Consider the following 23,239-nt stretch of genomic DNA (forward strand, 5'->3'; position numbering starts at 1 on the left):
GATGTTTCACATGTAACACTGCAAGTCTGACATTTTAGAGCCCTGCACAAGATCAACAGAAATCAGCATCTATTACTATTTTGATGCCCTGATGCAACTGTTAACGGTGCCTAACGTTATCCTCCTCGCTTCAGGCGCTGCGACGGCTGACAGCCATAAACATAAAGCAAAAATCTCAAGTTAGAAATGAGTCGAGTTTTAACTCCGGTCACAGTAACGATGCCGCAAATACATAAATACATCAATCTGGTGCACTTTCATCAGAAACACACTGGTTTTAAAGGACACGACAAAAAGTCCTCCAGATTTCCATTTATACATTTTCAAATATTAAATACTATCTACACTACAGCTCGGCTGAATACTTTGGTGAACATTAGCCTTGTTATTTGTCAGCGCTCTCTGGTGGACGAACTATTTAATGGAGTCACTGTTTCCAACCTCAAACCTAGTTTGTTCTTATGACATAGCAGTCGACAAACACAGATCTAGATCAGATTGATCTGTGCTGCTGCATTATTAACATACTGAAGTGACCCTTTAAGGTTTACCCAGCCTTTCATTAACTAATTTTATTTACAAATATCATAATTGGGTACAAATATTAAGGTACTTTACTTTAGTATTTCCATTTAATGCCAGTTTACACTTTTACCTGACAGGTGTGACGACCAGTTACTCTTCAGGTTTAAGTTTAAAAAACAAACAAATCCAAAACGACCCCACAGAACAACTTCGACATTCTCTACAAGACGAGAGACTTCCAGCCTCACACTAATGTTAATGACAGAGCGGAGTCTGCAGTCAACCCGGCCTGGACCGCTGCAGTAACAGCACACGCTGTTGGACAAAGGCGCCTCCATCAGTGATGGAGTGGACGACACTAGCCTTGTTAGACTAGTCGAGCATCAATGCAGGGCCCAAGTCTATAAGCTTTCTTCTGCTGCAAGGGACAAGCGAGTATCAGAAGATGTCCATCTCACAAATCACATCATAACTTCATTTTAATTAAAGGTCCAACAGAACTTTTCTCCTTTCCTGCCTCATTAAATCATCTCATGACTGCTCAGATTCATCCCGTGAATCTCAGGAACCATCGGACCGATCAACCAGACCGGATCTAAAACGGATGGATGGATGTATCAGCAGCCTTTTAGTGTAATAAATGATAATGAATCAGTCAAAACAGCTAATTTCCTGCAGAATAAAAACTTTTGAGGTTAACTCGCAATGAAAGATCTTTACATTTTCACCTTGGTGCATTTACTGGGTCCACCACAGGTCTGTTTGGGTGAATCACGCTCGCCACACAATCCCTGACAGTGGCAGAAAGGTGATAATGTATTGCCAGCTGCTCTCTGGCGTGAATTCATTCCACAAAGACGTGGCATATGCCAGAGGATCAAATGTCTTTATCCTCGTCAAAGTTGTGTTGTTTTCTAAACTGGAAGAGCATAAGGTCCCACTTTCATGCGACAATATAAACTCCTCACCTCAATAATTGTATCAGCTTATAAGAAGCTTACTGTAATTACAATATTGTCTTCTTAGAGCCGCAGCCTAAAAACACAAAAACACAAAATCACCCATTTCTAAATTAAATGGAAACTCGTTCAAAGAGAAGCTATACCAGAGGAGGACAGACGGATTAACGTGTAAGACCGGCACATTTAATATTTACAGCACAATCACACAATTAATCTGACAATGTGTTCTGTGTCTAATACCTGAACTGACTGGCCTTCAAACGTTATCAGCGCTGCTTGCACAGGTTGTAGCTGTTTACAGGCTTGTCATCCCAATGTTGAATTTTGCACTTTAACCTCCAAAACAGTGTTCACTTCTGAAGGCAGAATGATTTTCATGTATCCTCACTGTGATTTATAGATTTAAAGGTGGACTGGAACACAAAAGATTAGAGGTGATCGCTCCTAAAACTAAAAAAAAAGGAAGAAAAAGACCCAAAAAATTGTGTTTTTTTCAAACCTTGAATTAGAACTGGTCTCATAGTCTTTATTTGTCTTGTTCAATGCTCAATGCTTTGAGTTTTGTGCTGAAATGTTGACTTTAATTAATCAACAGCTTCCATGAAATTGTATTAAGTTAACTGTAACTGTAATTGAACCCCTAACATAACATTTTTCTCTTTACATAACTTAATACATTTATGTGAAACCTGTTGACAAAATACATTTAATTAAAGCCAACATGTCATTTTTTTGAGTGAACGTTTTTAGATTCATTCAACTTTACTGAAGTTCCTAAGGTCGATTTAAAACCATGATTAGAAACTTTTGTTTTCTCATAATTTTTTGTCAGTGTATTTATTCTGTTATACTCTCATCATAATCAAAAATCAGGACATGTCCGCTGTTTAAATAAAGGTTGAATGAAACATTTGCAATTCAGCCAGCAACTACATTTTCAAGGAGAACTAGTGACAAACGCTCTTTCTATCCTAGATATCGTCGTCTTCTAGTTGTGGGATAAATAACAGATATTAATCCATGAGTTTTAATCAGATGCTACAAAAGTTAGAAAGATGACATGTTTATTTTTCTGTGTTAGATACAATGAAGAATTACACTGATTACAGTGATACAATGATTATTTACACTCAGTTAATCTGACGATTATTTTCTCAGTTGATCAATGAATTGTTTGGTTGCCAACAGTCCAAAACCAAAAGATGTTCAGCTGATTTCAAAACCACCTGAACGTTGAGTTCTTGACTTGAACTCACCTCAAACCCACATGGACCCTGAACATCTCGTCCTGTGTCACATCAAGAACGTATCAACACTGACTGAGGTGCAAAGATTCTACTTTTTACTCTTTAGTTACTTTTACCAGATTACACATTTCTCACTCTTCCTGTGCAGCGACAACAACATCTCCACTTTGAATGTTCAGCATGGCGTGTTCCTCGAGGGGTTGATAAAAACGTTATACTTCTTTGACTAAATCAACTATTTAAAAATCCTCTTTGATGAGCTGGAAATGAGTCACAAACACAAAATGATCTCGTGATGCATCGCTGTAGATTAAACTGCTTACAAAGAAGTTTAGATGAGCTCGAACAGCATTAACGCAGCAGTAATACTGATCCAGAAAACACTGACAGGGAACATTTGTGTACTTGTACTTTGATAATACTTACAGACATAGTAAGGTTACGAATGCAGGACTTTTACTTTGTACTTTCACTTCACCAAAAGATTTGAGTACTTCCAAGACTGAATACTTTAAGAGGAGAACACTACATAAATAGGTCTACTACCATAAAACTGTATCTTTTGAAGTACTATGAATATGAGGAGAGGAAGGAGAACTTTGTGGAGCAACACAAGGACAGAAATAAATAAATAAATGATTAAATACAAAATAAGAGGAACACTACCACTCAGATGTTTGGACTCACCTGTCATGTTGATGTTGAACGTCTTTGAAAATACATAATGTCTGTTTTCTAAAGCGTCTGAATACAGAATCAGAAATACTTTATTAATCCCAGCAGGGAAACTATGTTTGTTACAGCAGCTCCCAAACGGTAAGTTAGATAGTAGTAACAGCACTGTAGAGGTTGGATAGTAAAATCCCAAGAAAAAACTTTAACACTATACACCTAGAAGATATCCATTTTAACACTATATACACATGTATAAATAACAGCAAAATAAAAGCCAAGTAACAGTGAACTATGCAATATGTAAATCTAAAACCTTATAAAGAATTTAGTCTTTGAGAGACTATACAGAGAATAGACTGATTGTTAAAGTGCAGGATGCATGTGTGGCAGATTTCACTTGTATTGCACAAACCAGTTCGACAGCAAGTCTGTTATTTTGAGGGAGGAGTTGTAGAGACTGATGCTCACAGGTAAGAAAGAGGCTACACACATGCTACATAAGAAGTCATCCATAGACAGACAGACATTAATTTTGCTACAACTGTTTCATTTCCCTGCACATATTTAAAGTCTAACTTCTCTGCAAATGTTCAATATTTTGGCGCAGGTTTTAATTTAAATTTGGAGTTCAGCTCATGTTTGCATGCTGCTACTGGATGCTTGAATTTCCCTAGGGATCAATAAAGTATCTATCTATCTATCTATCTATCTATCTATCTATCTATCTATCTATCTATCTATCTATCTATCTATCTGTAGTGTAGCTGTTACGAGAATTTTTAAGTAGAACCCTTAAATAAAGAGGACTGGATTTAAAGTATCCAAAGTTTAAGTTGAATTTAATATTCTTGTACAAGAAGGAGTGTTTAACAGTGCAACACACACAAGAGGGTTACAGAGAAAAGGCTCCCTGAGGAGCTCTAACAGTAGGTTCTTATACATTGTTCAAAAATGGGCTGTCTCGGACACCTCCCCACTGATACAGATAACGTCATGACATTCCTTTGGTTGGTTTTCTGCTCAATAATGAGCACTATGTTTTATATCCACATGGTACTCCCCTAGCCTGTCTCTGCTGTCCTTGTACCACTAATTTATAATTGTCTCTCCCTACCAGCCTCAGTAAATCAGAGGCCGACTAAGGGAGGTATGCGAGACATACAAAGAACAGGACAGACACACCTAATCCTATTTGTATAACAGTAGCAATAATGCATATTAAATATAGTCTGGTATGTATTAAGTGATAGAGGTGAGTGTGTGTGCATGAAGACAGGCATCAGTTGAACACCGAGTGTCTGAGCTGTGCGCAGTGCGTAAAGGGTTAACAGGAGGAGGCGCAGCAGCGGTCAGCTCCGTCTGGGTGGAGTGAAGTTTAGACATGTACTACACCAACAAATTAGCCCAGAGGAGAGCAGAGCATTGTGTTTAAGTGAGGAAAAAAAACACGTAGAGAGGTGAGAAGAGATTAAAAAAGAGAGAGAGAGAGAGAGAGAGAGGTGTGGAAGATGAGTGATGTGAGCGAAGAGACGCTGCTGGATTATTTCTCCTCCACCGGAGGCGGCTCGGGCAGGGTGAAGAACGCAGACATGCTGAAGACATTCAAGCCTTTCATTGGCCACGCTGACTTGCAGTTGCGTGGTAAGTAGTGTGTGTGTTGTTGTTGTTGTGTGCTGGATGAAAATATGATGGGAGAGATCCGACAGGAAATGAAGGAGGGGTGTGGATTAAAATGTGATGGCACCAGAAGGATCTCGTGTTTGTGTGTGTCAGGTTTCATATTTACATGAATATGATTCATCTGTGCTCTAACTGTGTCTCTGTGTGCTCTCATTGTTCTGGCCTTGTTAAAGCACACATCTGGTTTGCATTTAAAAAGCCTCCTCCAAAGTGCTGCAGCAGCTCCAGCAGGAATGCTGTCACTTCCTCCCATCATGCCAGTTGTTGTATGGCTGATCACAGAGACCTGAACCAACCCCAACCACCACCACCCACCACCCAGAACATGTCACCATGCATGCAGCGTCACATGAAGGCCCTGTGGGCTGCACAGGAGTCATAGAGTAAGAACATAGTGGAGGGTGGTGTGTGTGTGTGTGTGTGTGTTTACTCCTCCTCTCCACCCACCTACAGCTCAGATGCTTATGCAACCCTGTGCTGAACCAAAACATCTGAATTCTTCACATATTTTGCTTCTTTAGATAAATGTTTATCCGCACGAGCTCGACTTTAACGAACTCCTCGTGTTAAAAAATGAAAAATCTCAATTCAAAAATCAGTTTTTTTTGCTGTTAGGGCCTCACGTGGTCTGGTACGACCGAACGGAGCCAATGTGGAAGCGCTCAAAAACTGCAGTTCCCTCAAACGTCCACTTGAGGCTGGCTCCAGAAGTGAGTCAGTCTCCATAAGTCCCCATGTTAGACAGCAGAAATAAACATGTTTACAGCCTGGTACAAAAAACAGTTTTGGTCTCTGTAGCTAATTTCCCCGTTCATGACAACTGTACTGAGGGTGAATTTATATACAACTCACCTGTTCACGTTATATTAAGGCTTAAAGTTATGCAGGTGATCAGGCTGCATTGATTGACAGGTGGCTTGTTTGAGCAACCAGGCGTCATTAAACCTAGGAAGGACAAAGGGACAAAGGGACAGAGATTTTGGCACCAGAAGCATTCTGGTTTCTGTTTGTAGTCCGACTAGTTTGAGACCTCTGAGCGGGCTTTGGTTGCATGCAGGTAAACAATCCATGTGGAGAGCTGCAATGGACCGGCTGAAATGCAAACACAGAACCCAACAGCTGTCAAATGACGATGATCGAGCTTCTTTTTAAGACTAATTCTTGCTTTTTAAAGTTGCAAGTCGGGCTGCAGAGGAAGTCTTGGCCCGGATTCATTTTCCACTGGAAGCCCAGAAACATTGACCAAAGCCGACTGGGCTTCAAGACTGATCAGTTGGTTTCTTACTTTACTTTTGGTCAAACTGTTTCAGTCATTTTCAACATTTTGATGGTTGCACGTTCTCAAATGTGAGAATTTGCTCTGACATTAAATTGACGTAGTTCATCTTTGACATTTCACAGTTTTTTTTTTTAGAGACCAAATGATGTAACAATCAGTTGCAGCACTAACGTTTGCAAACCTTTCGTGGACTTTTCTCAGTTTGACTGACACTGATAACCAATCAGTGTTTGTTTTCTGCCGAGTTACACAGGAATACCCACATGCATGTGACGGTTCATTCTGCATCCTGTGAACGCCGTCTTTACCTCTGGCTCCGTCTGAAACATGGACACGTTCCAGCCTCCCCCTCAATGATTATCCAAAGTGACCTTGTGTTGCAGTTGCCAGCATGTATGTCCATGTCCAGATGCCATGTCAGCACTGCAGTTGTTGACAGAGGTTTAAAGAGCTGCCATCTGACATGGCTGTCCAATTAGAAGAGTGCTTCCCACACACACATTTAAAGTCTGTCGTAGCATGTGGTTGCAGATTCCCGTGGTTGTGTTTTAATCATAATTAAGTCCACATGCATGACTGGATGTAGACCTCTAATGGGGGTCGCTTATTTTTTATCAGATCGGAAAACTGGGGCACGGTGGGAAGTGAGGCGGTGTGTGTGTGTGTGTGTGTGTGTGTGTGTGTGTGTGTGTGTGCGTGCTTGTTTGTGCAGACCTTTGGCTAATAAATAACCGGCACGTATGCTGTGTTACTCTTTGGCTGGCGAGGAATTCTTTTGTTGAGACAGATGTAAGTGGCTGCTTCCTTTTGGATTTCCTGTTGTTGTGAACGTGAGCTGCCCCGACTATCTCACTACGAATTGTTCTTTTCAGGCCACGCCAGGAAAAAGGAAACATTTCGATTGTCCCCCGAGCCGCGTGCTCGTGTACACCTAAAGGCATGAATGGAATACACTTTAACACCTGGAAAATTTCCTGCTTGTTTAGCCTGATAACACAGTCTGCTTTTAATCACACAGTATATGCGCTCGCTGGTGTGAGCGAAGGCAGATAGCTTTATCTGCACAGGTCTGTCAGCTCGTCAGCTGTTGTTTGTTTGGCGCCCACAGGAAAAATCTTTAATGACTCAGGTTTCTGCCTTCGGGGATGCACTGTGATCTCTTTGCAAATGTGCGAGGATACAGTCATACGTCTCTGGAACATGAGCTGTATCCAGCTTAGTCATTCACACATGTACTGCTTTATCTTGCTTCAGATAAAAGCAGCAGACTGCAGTCCACAAAGCACACATCTATCAGAAACAGACACTGGATATACTCCATGTGTTTAACGGTAAACCAAACTTAATTCAAGCTTCAGGTCACATCTATGAAACGGAGCCGAGCCGAGTTTCTCGTTTGACATTTTCTGGTGTCGTCACCACTTGCAGGAATTTGAAGCTATATTTAGTTTTTTCACATGAAATATTTTTTTCCCCCCGCAGCTAAATACAGAGAGGAATTCAAGCTCATCATCGACCGAATCGCTGTGGTGAAGTCAGAGAACGTAAGTACTGAACTGAACTGCTGAAATGTTTTTACCTTTTGTGGAAAGAAAAAAAAAAAAAAGCTCACATGCAGTCAGACGTAATGCATCACTGATATTAAAAAAGTTAAACTCCTCTGCTTAAACAAAGAGACCCGAACTCTTTCTGTTTGCTCCCAGAGGGAACGAAGCTGCAGTTTGCATTTTCCTTTAAACTATTTTTATCAAGAATCTTCACATATTAAACAAAATGTTTAACCTGACTCGTGTCTGTCTGTTAAAGCTGCCCCGTTGAGGATTCATGTAAACAAACACTAACAAAGGTTATTGTGTGCATCACTGAGGTTCTCACAATGCCACTGAATGCATCGGCTTCCTCACAAAACATTTGCAAAGCTTAACGTTTAAATATTTAAAATCTGCATTGTGTACATCCGTGTTTGTGAGCAAACAGCCGCCAGACTAAAATGCATATAGGTGACTAAATAATGTGCATAAATTTGACACTATATAGACATTTACTAACATATTTGTTGCTTTAAAATGTGAATAAAAAGAAAACTCATTTAAGTGGAAGACGGAGAAACTTTCCTTCTTCCACAGATGAACGTGGAAACCAGCTGCACATACGTCGATCTGCACAGTGAAGGTCAAACATCCAAGTGACGTAACACCAAGCAAAACACATTTCTGAGTGCAGGGGCGGCTGAAGACTAAAGATATAAACAGTCTGATTACTCCACAGACACAAAACACACGAGTTCTCGTGGCTCGTTTCTTATTTATCGTGTTAACTGACTCTGTTTGTCTGCAGGGCGAGAAGTATTTAGTCCTAAAGAAGAAATACAGGCAAATGCTCCATGAGCGAGATGCCAAACATCCTGGGACGGACGGGGACGGACAGAGACATTCGAGCCCGGCCCGAACTCCGGCGACGGCGCAGTGGGACACGACGGACGCCTCGACTTCTTCTTCTTCTCCCCGTCATCAGAAAGAACAACAAGATGAGAGAGAGCCCGACGGCGCTGCAGAGGTGAGCGCGGCGGCTCTGATCGACAAAATAAAAACGGCTGGGGATGACTCAGCAAAAACACTGGCTGCTAAAATGCAAACCGGGCTCTAACTGTGAAAGATGCATTTATTTCCCAAACAAGGCCCGTCTGTGTCGGCCTTTCTCTCCACGATCACGCGTCAGCATTCAATGACGGTTCACACAGAGAGACAGTGTGCAGCGGAGAAACGCTGATCTTACTGTGGTGAATCTAACTGATGAGAAGAAAGGGAAGGTCAGAGGGCTTATGTCTTTACACAAAGGGAGGAGCCGTTTAAAACTAATGCACAGAAGCACTTTACTGTTGTGAGAATAAACACTATGTGCTGCTTTTAATGCACAATAATCCCATGGAAGTACTTTTACACACTGCTCTTTGCACATTTAATCATAGATTTAAAAAAAAGATTAGTATATTTGATGCTGTTGGTCGAGTATCCTCGCGTACGGCTCCAAAGCAAACACTGTTCGTCCACACCCAGATGGCGCCGATGCTGACTGTTAACCTCAGCCGACACATGACGCAGCTAAAATGTTCGGCCTGTGAACATTCAGATCAACACGTTTGTGTGTGTGTGTGTGTGTGTGTGTGTGTGTGTGTGTGTGTGTGTGTTACTCCTGCAGGCCGTGCGGACGGTATCGACCGTCACCGCGCCGCAGCATCCCGTCGTCCTGATCCAGGAACCTTTGGCTCAAAGCAACAAGGAGGATGATCTGGACAAAGACTCGGGCTCAAAGGTGATGATGATTGAGAGGCAGTGTTTGAAGAATGGGCTGGTACGCTCGGCACAGAGTAACAGCACCGTTGTGTTTTTTTGTTTTGTGGCTCATTTACGTCTTTAGTTGGTTGGTGTGGTCATCCTGCGTCATCAGGAGCCGCTGACTGACAGACGTTTATGCAGCAGATGACTTGTGTAAATACATGCATCACCTATACAAATGAACTGCTCAAATAGATTTCACAGTCAGCAGGTGGATCTATTAAAACAAATCATTGCTCTGTTTGCTTTCACACCACAAAAGGGAGACCACCCTTTCGAAGCGGTCTTGGTCCAGCCCACACCAGGGTCCCTCTTTACCCGAACCAAACGGGTTAGAAAGCTCTAGCACTCCTTTTCTGCCCAGAAGAAATATGACTCGGTTACTTTCTCAGCTTACAGCTGAAATGATTAGTCCATTTGTTCGTTAGTTTTCAAAGCTAAAATATCAACAGTTAACTTCCCATCCTTCTTCTATGATCTGTGTCTGTCTTTGGTTTCTGGACCTCGGCCTCTGTGAGTCGAAGCTCTAGTTTAGTTTAGCTGCACATCAGCTGGATTATGAGGTTAAACTTTTGCTCTCATCTCAAAAGTCACATTAGTAACATCATCGTCGTGTTACAGCAGTTCTGATGGATGAGTTTGTCCCATTCAGAGATGATGAAGTGGAGGGTAACCTGAACCGGCCTCAGTCGGCATACCGTGCTTGTGACTCATGCGTTCTCTGTTCTCGTGACAGTTTTCTAGAATAATGATTGTAACCTTTTTTCGGGTCAGATTTTAGATTCCCGATCAGAGTTACTAAAAAAAGATTGAAGAAGAAAATAGAGCTTTGCTCATCCTGAGGGAGCAGCTGCAGTACAAAGTAAGAAGAGTGCGAATAGAAATAAAGGCCAAAGGTTAAAGGATGTTTGACTTATAAGAAATGCACTACTCACAAAAAACACAGGATATTCAGCTTCCGGATGAAATTTCAAACCTTTACAGGTGAATTTCATTTGACTTTTAAATGCACATGTCTAACTGTTCATTGTTTCAGTACTGTTCTCTAAGTGTCTGATCCATGAATCGATCACTAAATGTTCTGGTTCAGTTCAGTTTGTATTTAAAACAGTCCTCTTCATCATGAAGAGGTGTCACAGTGTCATCAGCAGGTCGTAATAAGTCGACTTGTAAACAGCGTGAGACGTCGTTGTCAAGCTGTAATCGATGGTCCAGTTACGGAGACAATGACACGGCTTTTGTTTTAGCGTGAACTTTTTACATTTTCCATAAATTCCACCTGAAAGCTGAAGATCTCTAACTTCATCTGAGTAGACTATGTCCACATACAAACACAAAAATAGGAACATTTACATAAAGTGTCATGTACAACAATGTTTTTCTCTGCATGTTCTCATGTGATGGCTAAATATAAACTCACCGACACCTTCTGGAGTCATTTCAAGTGGTGGCTTCATTTCTTTTAAAGTTTTTATTATCAAAGTCTTCATTAATTTACATTCTTGATTACATGCACATTATCTCACTTATCATTTCACAAACTTCCACTCAAGTGGTTCCTTCTTTACCCACCAGGTGGTGCTAAGTAAATTACCTGGATTTGTAACCTGCAGTTTGTTGAGTCTGAGTGGGAGGAGGACCCGATGGGGGAGAAGAAGGAGAATCTGCATTTAAATGAAGCTCTCTGTTATTATGTTAAGCAGCAGCAACATGTTGGAACTCATTAGAAAGATAATAATCATTTGTGCCCATTAAAGAGATTGAGGTTCACCCCGGGGAAACATACGTGGCCGTCCTTGATGACCCGCACAATAGACAGATGAAATATGTTGGAGTGTGTTAATATAGCGCCGCAATCAGATTAAAGTATTAATCACACCATTGAACTCTGTATGTAGGACACCCGGTGTTCACATTACAGTACCTGCTTCACTGTAACTGTAGGATGACTCTCTGGGCCTAAACGTTCACGTTCCTTTGAGTTTTTCAAAGTTTAAAATTTGACTTATTGTTACCTAGTTTGTCGTTTAGTCTGTGATGGAGCTGCAGCCATGAGGTGTGTGCTGGAAGACGTTTTCAAATGGTCATGCATGTTATAAAAAATGAATGAAGTGGAGAAACACGGTGAACACGGCTGACATGCAGGTCCTATGAGTCACTGAACGCTGTGATCGTGATGAAAATGATGAGAATCGATTGACAGTCATCAGATCTCAACCTGAATTTAACATCTACGGGAGATTCTGGACCGACATCATCAAAACACCAACTTACAAAATATCTTTTATATGTAGAGAGTTTATTCCTCCAGTTGAGTTCAGAGACTTGTAGCCTTGCGTCTATTTACTGTATTTCTGCACAATCTTTCAATTTCTATATTGTTTATATTCTTTAATGCTTGTTTTTTTATATATACATATATATTTCTTATACTCTTACTTAATGTTTGTTACATGCACCAAGAACACCTTGATTCTGAATCAATACCAAGACACAGTGAAGCTGCTTTACTCAGTTATATCATTTATTATTTATATTATTAATTACCCATTTAACTTTCTCCCATTTACCTCCCTCTGTGTATATTCTGATTTACTCACACTGGACTGTGTGTGTGTGTGTGTTTAAGCATGACTCTGTGTGGATGTACGTAGGTAGGTGTAGGCATTGTGTATTTGAAATACACAATGCCTACACCTACCTACGCACATGTTAGATCATTTGTTCGGGTATTAGTCGAGATGTTTGTTTTGGGTGTTTGTCTTGTGTGACTGTTTGTTCATTTAACCTGATTATATGTTGTACTGCGAAGACGGTACACAGTCCATCTGGATGAGTTGGAATATTTAAACTTTAATTTGTCCAACGCGTACACACCCATGCTCTTTGGTGTCTGAGTCCAGCTTCACGGAGCCGGCTGCAGACTCATTAACCTGACTTGACCTGACGGCGTGAAGAACACGAGGACGATCCCCCTGTGTGAAATATTATCACTGACCTCTCTCCACTAGCGGTCAGCTGACGCGCCGCTTCACTTTGAAGACTCTTCAAATTAGTTTTGGTTGTTTTAGTGCAGCTTCCCTTAAGTCTTCTTCGACTCCACAGGCTCTGCAACGTCTAATGCAAGAAAGAACAACCTCGAATCTGATGTCGTCAGCTGTTTTGGTTGTTTGATTTAGCAATATTATTGAACATCTGTCGGTTTTTGGACTGTTTGACAGATAAAACCTGAACTTGTGGTTTGCAGTTTCTCTGATTTTCTGCAAACAAATCAAAAAATAATGAACATATTCGATGTTGCAGCCTTAAAAGCACCTAAAAATGAGAAATGTATTAAATAAACACGAAGTTCTGGAAGAGTATTTGAGCTGTTGTAACCTCTCAGTCTTTCCCGTCATGCCCAACAATGTTTTTCTCTGCTTGTTATTATTGGTCTCCACCGAGAGTACAAAAAAAAAATGTGCTGGAGTGGAATAGGCTGGATAAATACAATCCCTCCACTTTTCATGTTCGGCGCGCTGACGTGTGACAGTTTGTGCAAGAGACATGAAAGGCCGGATTGTTTCAACATCATGTCTCTGAGTGATCTGAGAACAATTTGCAATCAAGTCCTCCTCCTCAAAAAAAAAAAAAACTCACCCTCTCTCACATAAATCAGCCTGTGACACTTTTACACACTCCTAGGAGAGTTTTTCCTCTCGACCCCCTTCAGACTGAAACAGTGCCAGAAACACATGGCCCGACTGTAGGCGTGTTTTTTTTAGTTAATTGTTAATTGGATTGTTATTCATTACCCCTTATGTGTGAAAGCGTCACCTCCGTCTCGCTGTCTCATTACCCCTCTATCTTGTCTGACACCCTTTGGTCGCGTCTCGTCAGCTGGAAAACATCACAGCAGTGTGACCAGTGTGTGAAACTGGATGTATAAGGGTGTGTGTGTGTGTGTGCGTCCTGTAATGCTGATTTTGACTCACACAGTTGACTTGTGTCACAGCCTTTGGTCACGTCTGAGTAATAGCCGTCTTGTTTTTTTTTTCTTTCAGTCCGAGTCAGAGCAAGACGAAGAGAGTACAGGCAGTATGGGCTCTGCTGCGGTTGCTGTAAGTCATTTTCATGTTTTCATGTTGTTGTTTTCTTATAAACAAAAGTTTAGAGGGGGTTAAAAGTAAAAGTTAATGATAGCTGACCAATTAGGGCTTCAGTCTTTTGGAAATACACATTCACGTACTGTCCCTTTAAACCAATAACAGAAGTAAAAGCATGAACTCAGTGAAATGTGATCACGGGTGTCGCCCACTATGTGTCAGTTGGCCGTGACTCAGTCGTTTGTAGGAAATGGATTAGGGGTTTGTAGCTTCAGCATTATCAAAAGCACCCACAACAGGATGTGGACAGTAGGATGTGTGTGTGTGTGTGTGTGTGTGTGTGTGTGTGTGTGTGTGTGTGTGTGTGTGTGTGTGTGTGTGCATATCTAAACTCCACCTCCCCCCTCTCTTTGTGGAATAGTTGGATCCTTTAGAGAAGGAGTGGATCTACTCTGCTGCCGGCGCTCGGGTCCCTGACCTCTCTCAGCTGCTCAGACAGGACCCCTCGCTGGCAAACAAGAAGGTAGCGGTGCCCCTATGCAACGATAATTCCATATTTCCCCATATTTATTTTTTTTATGTAGTAAAAAACATCTGGGAACATCTGTGGCGATATCGAGTTTAAGAAAAACCAAGGACGAACAGTAAAATTGTTCCATTAAAATGGTCAGATGTTCATTTTAAGCTCTTGAGAGACGCCTGTTAGGCATCATCATGAGGCTGATTCTCAGAAGCCTTACTAACTTCTCAACTTATACTGTAAGGACAAAACACAACGACAAAACTGTGTAGAAAAGTAACTTGTAACCTTGCGAGGCAACTAAATGTACGAGAATCCGTCTTGCCAGGCTTCCATCTACGCGCTTGTGTCTGACAACAGGTGTTAAACACCAGGTGTGCGTGACAATGAAAAGCAAAAACTGGTGTTTTCCACCACAGCGCTAAAATTTGATCTGAATTGGGCCTTAACAGCATTTCTACCACAGAGCCAACAAACCTTTTAAAACAACTAAAAATAAGTTTCAGTCTGAGAAATAAGGGAACAAACAGAGTTCAACCTCAAAAAAAAAAAAAAAAGTCCCTACTTGAGGGTGGTGTTTCTAACATTTCAGGAACTCTCAGGGTGGAGTTAGCAGCGCTGAACAAAATAATAATGAAGCACTGTTTGCGTCCAGTACATTTCTTCTCATGCTTAGTGACATTAAAAGTTAGCTGGCTTCATGAATAGTTGGAGAGAGAGAGAGAGAGAACACAAGCCGAGACAACAGAGAGAGGGAGGAGCTCAGGAGTTCAAAGATCGGCGTCACTCAACGCGTCGCACAAAGAACGACGAGATGTTCGGCCTGTTTTTGTGTCGTAGCGTACGGAAAATCAATTTTCACACAAACAGGAAAGTGCAAACATTTGTTACCTGCCCTGCTGGACTTTATTGAAGCGATATCACTCATGTTCCCAGCTGTCATATTGTCAAAACTGAAAGAATTAATAACCAAAACTATGCAAGTATGACCTTGAATTTGTAATATACTGGAATTAACAAAACTCAAAAAAGACTTTGATTTGATAGATGATGTCACTAATATATGATTTTGTGTCTTTCTTTTTTTTTTTAGGACTTCACCTCAGTGAGTATCTGCTGTGACACTGTGTAACATGTTGTGGTGTAACCGTCGTCTGATTTAACGTCTCTTATTTTCTCATTTCGACTCTCCCGACTGTGACCGTCCTCGTCAGGGGGTGAGTTTAATCATTCATACCTCTCTGTGTGTCGTTGCTCTGCAGCCTGTTGAGTTCATGTATTTCAGCTCCGCCGCTCTCCAACCTGCGTTTTTTTTTTTTTGCGCTTGTATAACTTTCACAAGCTCACTCTGCCTGAGATTTTCCCCTTAATGGCGTTCTGAGAACCCGGTGTTAAAACATCCAGATCATGCATTTCAAAGGTCCACTATCAAAAGGATTATGAAAGATAGCTTTTTAGCTCCTGTGCCCCCCTGACAACCCAAATCCTTTTATTTGTCTCCCTGTGCGCTTAAGAGATTTGAGCTCATGTTTGTTGTCCCTCCCCTGTGTCACCGTTCTCACACTGTCCTGTGGCCGTGGCGGACCACCTTCTAAGAGTAGCCCTAAGCCTCTGCCATCCCCACCCGGACAAGATAGCACGGCCGCCATTGAAGTGTAGGGGAGATGTGTGGGGAGATTAAGGGGAGTCTTAATGCCCCACAAAGACTTCACCCACTTAAAGATAATCTGAAAGTAATAGAGCAGGCTGGGATTAATTGTAGAACAATGCTGGTTGTGTCCCTGGGAAGGTGCTAAGTCCCCCTCGGGCCTCTTTGATGTTCCCTTTAGCCCTCAGCCTTTCCCTGTTCGGCAGAGGTGGATGCCTTTCCACAGATAACATCCACAGATAACCTGAATAACAAACGACTCATGAGAGGCAGTTATCATATTTGATCTGTGTTTGTCATGAAGGAGTTCTGTTAAAAGCACCAAACGCCGAGCTTTAAATCACATGTTTGACCAGGACTGAAGGGATTACTCTTCATCCCGGGAGGACTTAAGTGTTTCCTGTTCGGACCCAATGTTTGTCGGGTTCAAGCGGCGCTTTAAAGTTGCTTAAAAAGTGAAGACACAACACCCAGAGTCAAACACTAACTCTTTCCTCTCTTCCCTGCTCTGCTCGTGACGTGGGGCCTTCGTTCCTGCTGTGACGGACTTCCTCTGCCACACAGTTTGTAAGTACATCATTACTCCATCACTCCTCTCTGTCTTCCTCCACATCAAGTGTCAGAAACACTGGCCATTGTGTCTCATGTTGATGTGAGCCCTCTCCCTCTCTAGCCACCACTTGTGTGTGTGTGTCCCTGAGTGATTGGACATGTGTGGCGGCGGGCGGGGAGGAGGGTGGGGGCCACCCCGGTGAGTGGGCAGGAACAGAAACGAGAGTTGCAGGAAGGGAAGACGCCGCATCCTGTTCGGCCTCGTCCGTCACCCGCGCACACCGGGAGAGCCGCCGAGCCGCCCGTCAAACGTCGCCTCTGGTCAATCTGTCTTCGGGTGTGTGACGGGTAGGGGAGGCGCCGACAAAAGAGATGGAGATACTCGAGCCAGACGGCATCTATCACAATCTGTCTGCCAGACGCACGACACAGAGAGGTGTAGATACCGATCGCTGCCTCCCTTCAGTGGGTACAGGCAGAAATATTCCTTCTTCCAGCTGCTGGACGGGCTCGTTGTGTCACGATTAGCTCAATTAGTGCCATCGCCTCTAAACACAAAAGGTCTCGTTGACTCTTTCTCTGGAAATTAAATGACTGGTGGTGACATTTAGCAACTTACAGCTGTTCTGAAGGCGTTTCCAGAATCCTCAAAGACAAGAAAGAAGAATATTTTAACCTGTCTCTCGAGTTGTGACTGTGTTTCCTCATCCAGGTGGCCGGAAAGTAAAAAATGAACCTCAGTATCGACTAATAAAACTGATACTGAGTAAATTAAGCACATACCATCTTTGTTTGGATTAGGAAAAGAGATGCAACTCAGAAAACTGGTTAAAATATTCACGCAGCAAAAAAAACTAATATTATTTCATATATATTTCCATCCAGATGATTTAAAGACTTTGAGGAGTTTTCTTTTCTGCGCGGGGTAATGATTTCTTCGTGTGACTCAGATTTAACAGTAACACAGTGACTGGAATAAAGGCCATGTGGTACATGTGTCAGAGAGCAGACGCACTGTATCGTTTGTGTCGACTATCAAAAGCTCTGATTGTTTTTAGCACATTTAGCTCTGATTCATTCATCGTGACTCAAAAGGAGAAAGACGTCGGTAGACTGATTTATATTCAGGATGGCGTTTGAGGAAGTTGTGACAAAGATGTTATGAATATTAAACTAAATCCCAGATCTTGCCAGTTCATTTAACCCACTGCAACTTATTTATTTGTTTATTTCAAAGTTAAAAAGGAGTTTAAAAGTCACGACTAGGTTTCTTTTCTCAAGTCAGGTCGCGGTGAAGCGATAAAGTTTTCATTCCTCCAAAGTTATTATGTCATTCTGAAACGGTTAGCGTTTGATTTACCGTGTGAAGGGTCAAACTCAGCAGGGGTGGATGTGGTCACTTAGCCGACATCTGCACCTTTACGCTCTGCGCTCACCTGTTGATGGCCTGTAATTACTCAGCTTAAAGTGTGTGGAGATCACAGCTCTGGTCCGACAGGTGGATGTGGTTTGCATGTGCACACACACACACACACACACACATATGTTTGAGTATCTTTGCATGTGTGGACATGTGTGGTGTGTATCTCTAAGAGTTGTGTCGCGGGGGCCCATGTTCCCCTCCTTGACGTGTGCTGACAGTAGTGCGGTGATGTCTGGGTGGGTCTCCACTCTGCAGGTCACACTAACATCATCAATCTTCCCCCTGGTGACAGGCGGCCGGGCCCCCCAACTGTGGGCACAGTGCTGTGTTGTTTTGTAATTAGGCTCTGTTAGATGGCAGGAAACCATCTCTCCATCCCTCCTTCTCACCATCCCTCCATCCGTCCACTCCCCTCCGTGCACAGCTGGCCCTCTGCCCTCACACAGCCAATAAGAAGCTGCCCCGCTCGGCTTAGACAACTTGTAATGATGCTGCAGCAATTATCGTGCCTGAAAAGTACAGTAGGACTTCACGAGTAACTCTTCTTTCCTCGCTTATCGCACACAGACCGCTCTGCACTGGGCTGCTAAACACGGCAGCGAGGACATGGCCGCTCTGGTGGCTGACGCCGGTGCTGACGTCAACACCAAATCAGTGAGTTCATTTATCGTTTTCAGTGATTTTAAAAAAGGGTTATTTAATAAACTGTGATTAAAATGTACGTTTAAATAAGACAAACATAAAAGAGTCTGAGGCCACGATACGCCCTTCCCATTCCCATGATGCAACTCAATGGCATCTTTCATACACAGCCCTGTCACGTCTGAGTTCGTCTCTGTTCCACCAGCTTCTGTAACTCAATAAGGATTTTGTTCATTTAACAAATCGACTCTGTTATTAGAAGTTTTCATGATTTCAACAAAGTTAAACAGGAATTACCTCCTCTCCCATGAGGACTCAGCAGCGTGAGTACGAGGGTCGTAGTAACTTAGTTCCTTTTATATCCATGAAAATAGTTAAAATACTGTCTTTAAAGTCATTTTTCTCTGACCTAATCTGAGCGAACCACGACTCCTCGGCTCTCTCTTGGACTCTAATGTTCAATAAAGTCTGAACAAACAACAATATCAGATTATTTTTTCACATACTGTCCTTATCTAAACGTGTGTAGTGAACCGCATGATAATCTGGCTCACAGGAAGTCCCACGTCCCCTGCATCCTTCGTTAAAGTGATATAAACAAGCTAGAGTGTTTTCAGCAATGATAATGAGCTCAGCCTGACCTTTCTCCAGCTTTAAAACCAGTATGGAAGATGTATAGTTGGGAGGTTTTGCTCCATTTGCATTATTAAAAATGCCTGAAACCCAAATTTGCAGATTCACCATGCTTTCAGGCTCCGTGCCCAAAGTTTGTACCACAGAACTCTTTATGCGTCAGATCAGTGGAGTGTCCATTTAATCTTCTGGTGTTATGCAGTTTTCTGTGCCGTGCACACTCACTGATTTATTCCTGGTGTTTTTCTGTCTTGCAGCATGTGAGTATCCCGCTTTTTAAATCAGGACGTGACGGGTATGTACAGCGAGTTGTTTGATTTGAACGGTTAACACCCGGACGACAACAACGTGGCTGCCGGTTTCTTCTTTCCGTGGCCCTCGGTGACGTAATGTTCCCGAATGATCTGTGTGAAATTCCAGCTGTGCAAATGCATTACAGCAGCACGTGTTGTCGGCCTGCAGGAGTACTCCGCTAATAAATCATGTCATGTCATGTTAATTGTTTCCCAAAACAGTGCGTCTATGTGCCAGCATGCACGACTCTACGACTGTGCAATTTTCAGCGAATTACCAAGCAATTATGTTTTTATCATTATCTCGTGTTTCCATAACCTTTGCTAATTTGTATATTTTTTCCATGTTTTCGCTGGCTGGCGCTCGGGCCTGGGAAACTCAAGGGGGTAGGTACTAAACCCTGCAAGCTTCTCTGCCACAGTTATTCCCACACGAGTTAAAAATGTCTTTATGTGTCAGTGAATATTTGATTTTCTTTGTGCACGTTTTCTTTTTCTTTTTGTTCTGCAGGGATACACACCTTTACACATTGCAGCGTTACACGGTCATCGGCATATTCTAGACCTGCTCATAGGGACATATGGTAAATTTCATTTAACCCGTCGCTTGCAGGGATAGCACCGCCGTAAATGATCAAATTGCATAATTAACTCACGGCAATGTTTACAATCATTGCCAAATTAATTTAATGTGAAATACTTGATTTTAAAAGTGTAGTTTAGGAGTGACAGCTGGTTCCCATCTTGTGTGGGTGGTTGTGTTTACCTTTGGATCAAGCTCTGGGTGTAAGGTGTCGATAAAGTAGCTTACCTGCCTCCCTCCCCTTCCTCGTGACCGGTCTCAGTTTTCACTGGTTGAATTTTTCTCTCATCATCAGGCGCTAAAGAAAACTTAAGGGACTACAGCGGCCACCTCGCCTTCCATTATCTGAACATCAAGGAACCAGGGGAGGGTCTAGAGGAGGACTGCGAGATCTGTGAGTGCTTTGCTGCTGAATTACAGATTATTTGACGGATTAAAATCAACTGTTTTATTACACCGGCAGGTTTATGGTCTTTTTACATTTTGTTTTCCTCTGAAGCACTTTGTAACTCTGGCTTAAAAAAAAACACGATAGACATATGGTTTATTTTCTTACTTATTAAAGTCATAAAAGGACAGTAAGGTAACTTTTAGTTTGAGATATTTAATATATATTCATGAGTCACAGGCTCATATTTTTTAAACGTCAAGGGCTGACTCAAGTTGTCTTCTCTTGCTTTTAAATCAAATAAGTTTGTAAAACATATTTTGTGTGAAGGAATAGTTCAACATTTTTGGGTAGTTTACTTTCATGGCCGAAAGGACCGATCAGCCAAAACAAAACAAAAAAACACGTAGGTCACTAATTAAAATGTTACAACTCGTTTGAGTCATCACTGACAACTGATGTTCTAGCTTCAGCTTCATAATTAAAAAAGGTCAGATGTGTAAAATGCAGCTCTCACAATGTCAAACTATTTCTTTAAATTGATTTTCTTAATGTCTCCATTTAAACTTTCTTTATTCTAATATGAGAATCATTCATTTCCCCCTAATCCTTTCTCCTCCTTCTTCTTCTTCTTCTTCTAGTGATCCCCGTGTTTCAAGTCACTCAGGCCAGAGAGCGGAACAGGAACAGGAAGTTGGTATCCTTGTTTCACTCCAAGAAGAAGTGGGGCTCAGCGGAGGAGCTGGCTCCGATCGAGGAGGAGAGGACGGCGTCGCATCAGCTCATCCTTCCTGCGTTCAGACCCAGAAAATTCTCCCGCTGAGTAAAAACAGAAACCAGGGACGATTTCTGCCTGTGCGAGCTGTCCTACACTCACACACACACACACACACTCATGATGTAAACCTACATGTATATACAAAGGAAGTGATAGTGTATTTATTATGTACACACACACACACATACACACACACACACACACACAGGCTATTGGCACCTACGCTTACTGACCGATAACGCACGTTTGCAGATGCACCTCAACGTCTCATCCAAGTATTAAACACAGATGTTTCAGCATTGACAGATGATCTAAAAATATGTCTTATCAATATCCGTGCTCACCACAGAAGTATTTCTTGACGCCTTTAAATGTTCATGAATGTTGCATAAATGTTACGTTTGCCTTAAAGTTTCAGCTCAGGCCACGTCACCTTTGTTTGTATTAAACTCTGCGAGATCCCTATGCTATTAATATTCATTTGCAGATGACGCTATAGGTGATCCAGTTTGTTTGATTTGATTATTTTAAAATCATAATTACACTGTCAGTTAAGGGACTGTGTGAAAATTATTGGTGTAGGGAAGAGGGATTAACCTAACGTTTATTTTTTTAAATCAAGACCATCCACAGCGTTCTTAATGTTTTACTTTATTCGGACAGTGTTTGTAACTCAAAGGTGGTGTCCCCAATTACACCTTTACCATTACACATGTTTGTTTTTCATAATTTATCCGCAAGGGGAAATTCAAATTAAATATAAATAAGTCATGAGGAAAGGTTAAGACGCTCGTCTCCTCTCCTTTCCCTCCAGCAGTAAGAAGACAACACGTTACCCTCCCCCCCTTTTCTGACCTGCCCCACAAATAATTTCCCTACGGTCCCTAATCACTAAAAATGTTGATGATGGTTCAGGCGCGTTTTTGTTTGCTTATCGTCGTGAATGCAGCGTTTCCAATGTTAGGTGAATGCACCAGCAAAGAATGAAGCCAAATTATGAGACAATGACATCGTTTTCGGGATTCAACAAATAAAAGCTCAGTAAATCGATAAATTTAATAATTTTACTGGAAGTTAATTTTCAAGCAGTCCTGAAAAAGTTTCACCATGCTTTACAAAGTGTTTGAAAAAATGTAAATCTGAGCCACTGCTGACGCTAAACTCCTTCCCAAACACACGTGTTTCATTAGCCACCATCAGTACAGACTACACGTGTCGTCTCCCTGTTAATTAGTCTCATTTCTGGCCGTCGTACCTGCAGATTATAATCTGCAGCTCCGTTACTCGACTCCTTTGAAAGCTCTCGTGTCAAAGTACTTTAATTTGCCGGCCCCTCCCCCTAAGTTAACTAAACGTTAACTTCTGCAGAAGAAATTTGCACTAATGCATCGTGAATCAACGTCTTTGGTTTAAAGTGCTTCACTTCATTTAACTTCTTGCAAAAGACGCTCATTGTTACTATTTGTTACTACGTCAAAGCTCGAGTTTTTGTTCCGTTTGTGTAATCTAATCTGTCTCCATACATCTTTTGCACAATATTTATATAATGAAGATATTTTGGTATTAAACAGTATTTTATATCAAACTGTATGTGTGTGTTTTTAACTCCGCTTGCACTGTTGTTCACTTTGTAGTAAGTCATTGTGTGTGTACTTCACTTCTTATAAAGCAGAGAAGAAGAACATCTTGTGATAATGCCTTTTTCTCTCTCTCTCTCTTTCATTTAATACAATAACCCTGTTTTTTTTTTTTAAGCTGCCTTTGATCTTACTTTAACTACCTGACTTTGTGGGCTACAGATGGAGTAAATATGGGCCCTGCTAACTCTCCATACGGCTTTAGACCTTAATTCCTGATTAGCTGAAAAGGGCAGCACTTGCTTTTGGGTCTTGGATATCAGACAACACAGAGGGGAACAGAGGCAAGTGTTTTTGTGCTTCATTTTTGAAGCGAGGATGTTGGGGGGGGGGGATAAGAGGGAGTTTCTGTAA

The 23,239-nt window shown here is 41.8% G+C and overlaps 1 protein-coding gene across 2 annotated transcripts; it reads left to right on the top strand.

Moving 5' to 3' along the window:
* Positions 1 to 4,723: 4,723 nt before the first annotated feature.
* On the top strand, positions 4,724 to 22,833 carry LOC104932111 (ankyrin repeat domain-containing protein SOWAHB). 2 transcript variants are annotated; one of them, XM_019273922.2, is made up of 14 exons: positions 4,724 to 5,050; positions 7,851 to 7,912; positions 8,706 to 8,924; positions 9,567 to 9,680; positions 13,747 to 13,803; positions 14,210 to 14,311; positions 15,402 to 15,413; positions 16,521 to 16,523; positions 18,499 to 18,585; positions 19,464 to 19,466; positions 19,884 to 19,886; positions 20,011 to 20,083; positions 20,378 to 20,476; positions 21,112 to 22,833. In XM_019273922.2, the coding sequence occupies exons 1-14, from the start codon at positions 4,918 to 4,920 to the stop codon at positions 21,291 to 21,293; spliced, it is 1,149 nt and encodes a 382-aa protein (XP_019129467.1). In that variant the 5' UTR covers positions 4,724 to 4,917; the 3' UTR covers positions 21,294 to 22,833. The 2 variants fall into 2 exon arrangements, with proteins under 2 accessions (XP_019129467.1, XP_027144073.1); XM_027288272.1 differs by lacking the exon at positions 16,521 to 16,523.
* Positions 22,834 to 23,239: the final 406 nt, after the last annotated feature.

Source organism: Larimichthys crocea, chromosome XV (genome assembly GCF_000972845.2).
Source record: "Larimichthys crocea isolate SSNF chromosome XV, L_crocea_2.0, whole genome shotgun sequence".
NCBI lineage: Eukaryota > Metazoa > Chordata > Actinopteri > Sciaenidae > Larimichthys > Larimichthys crocea.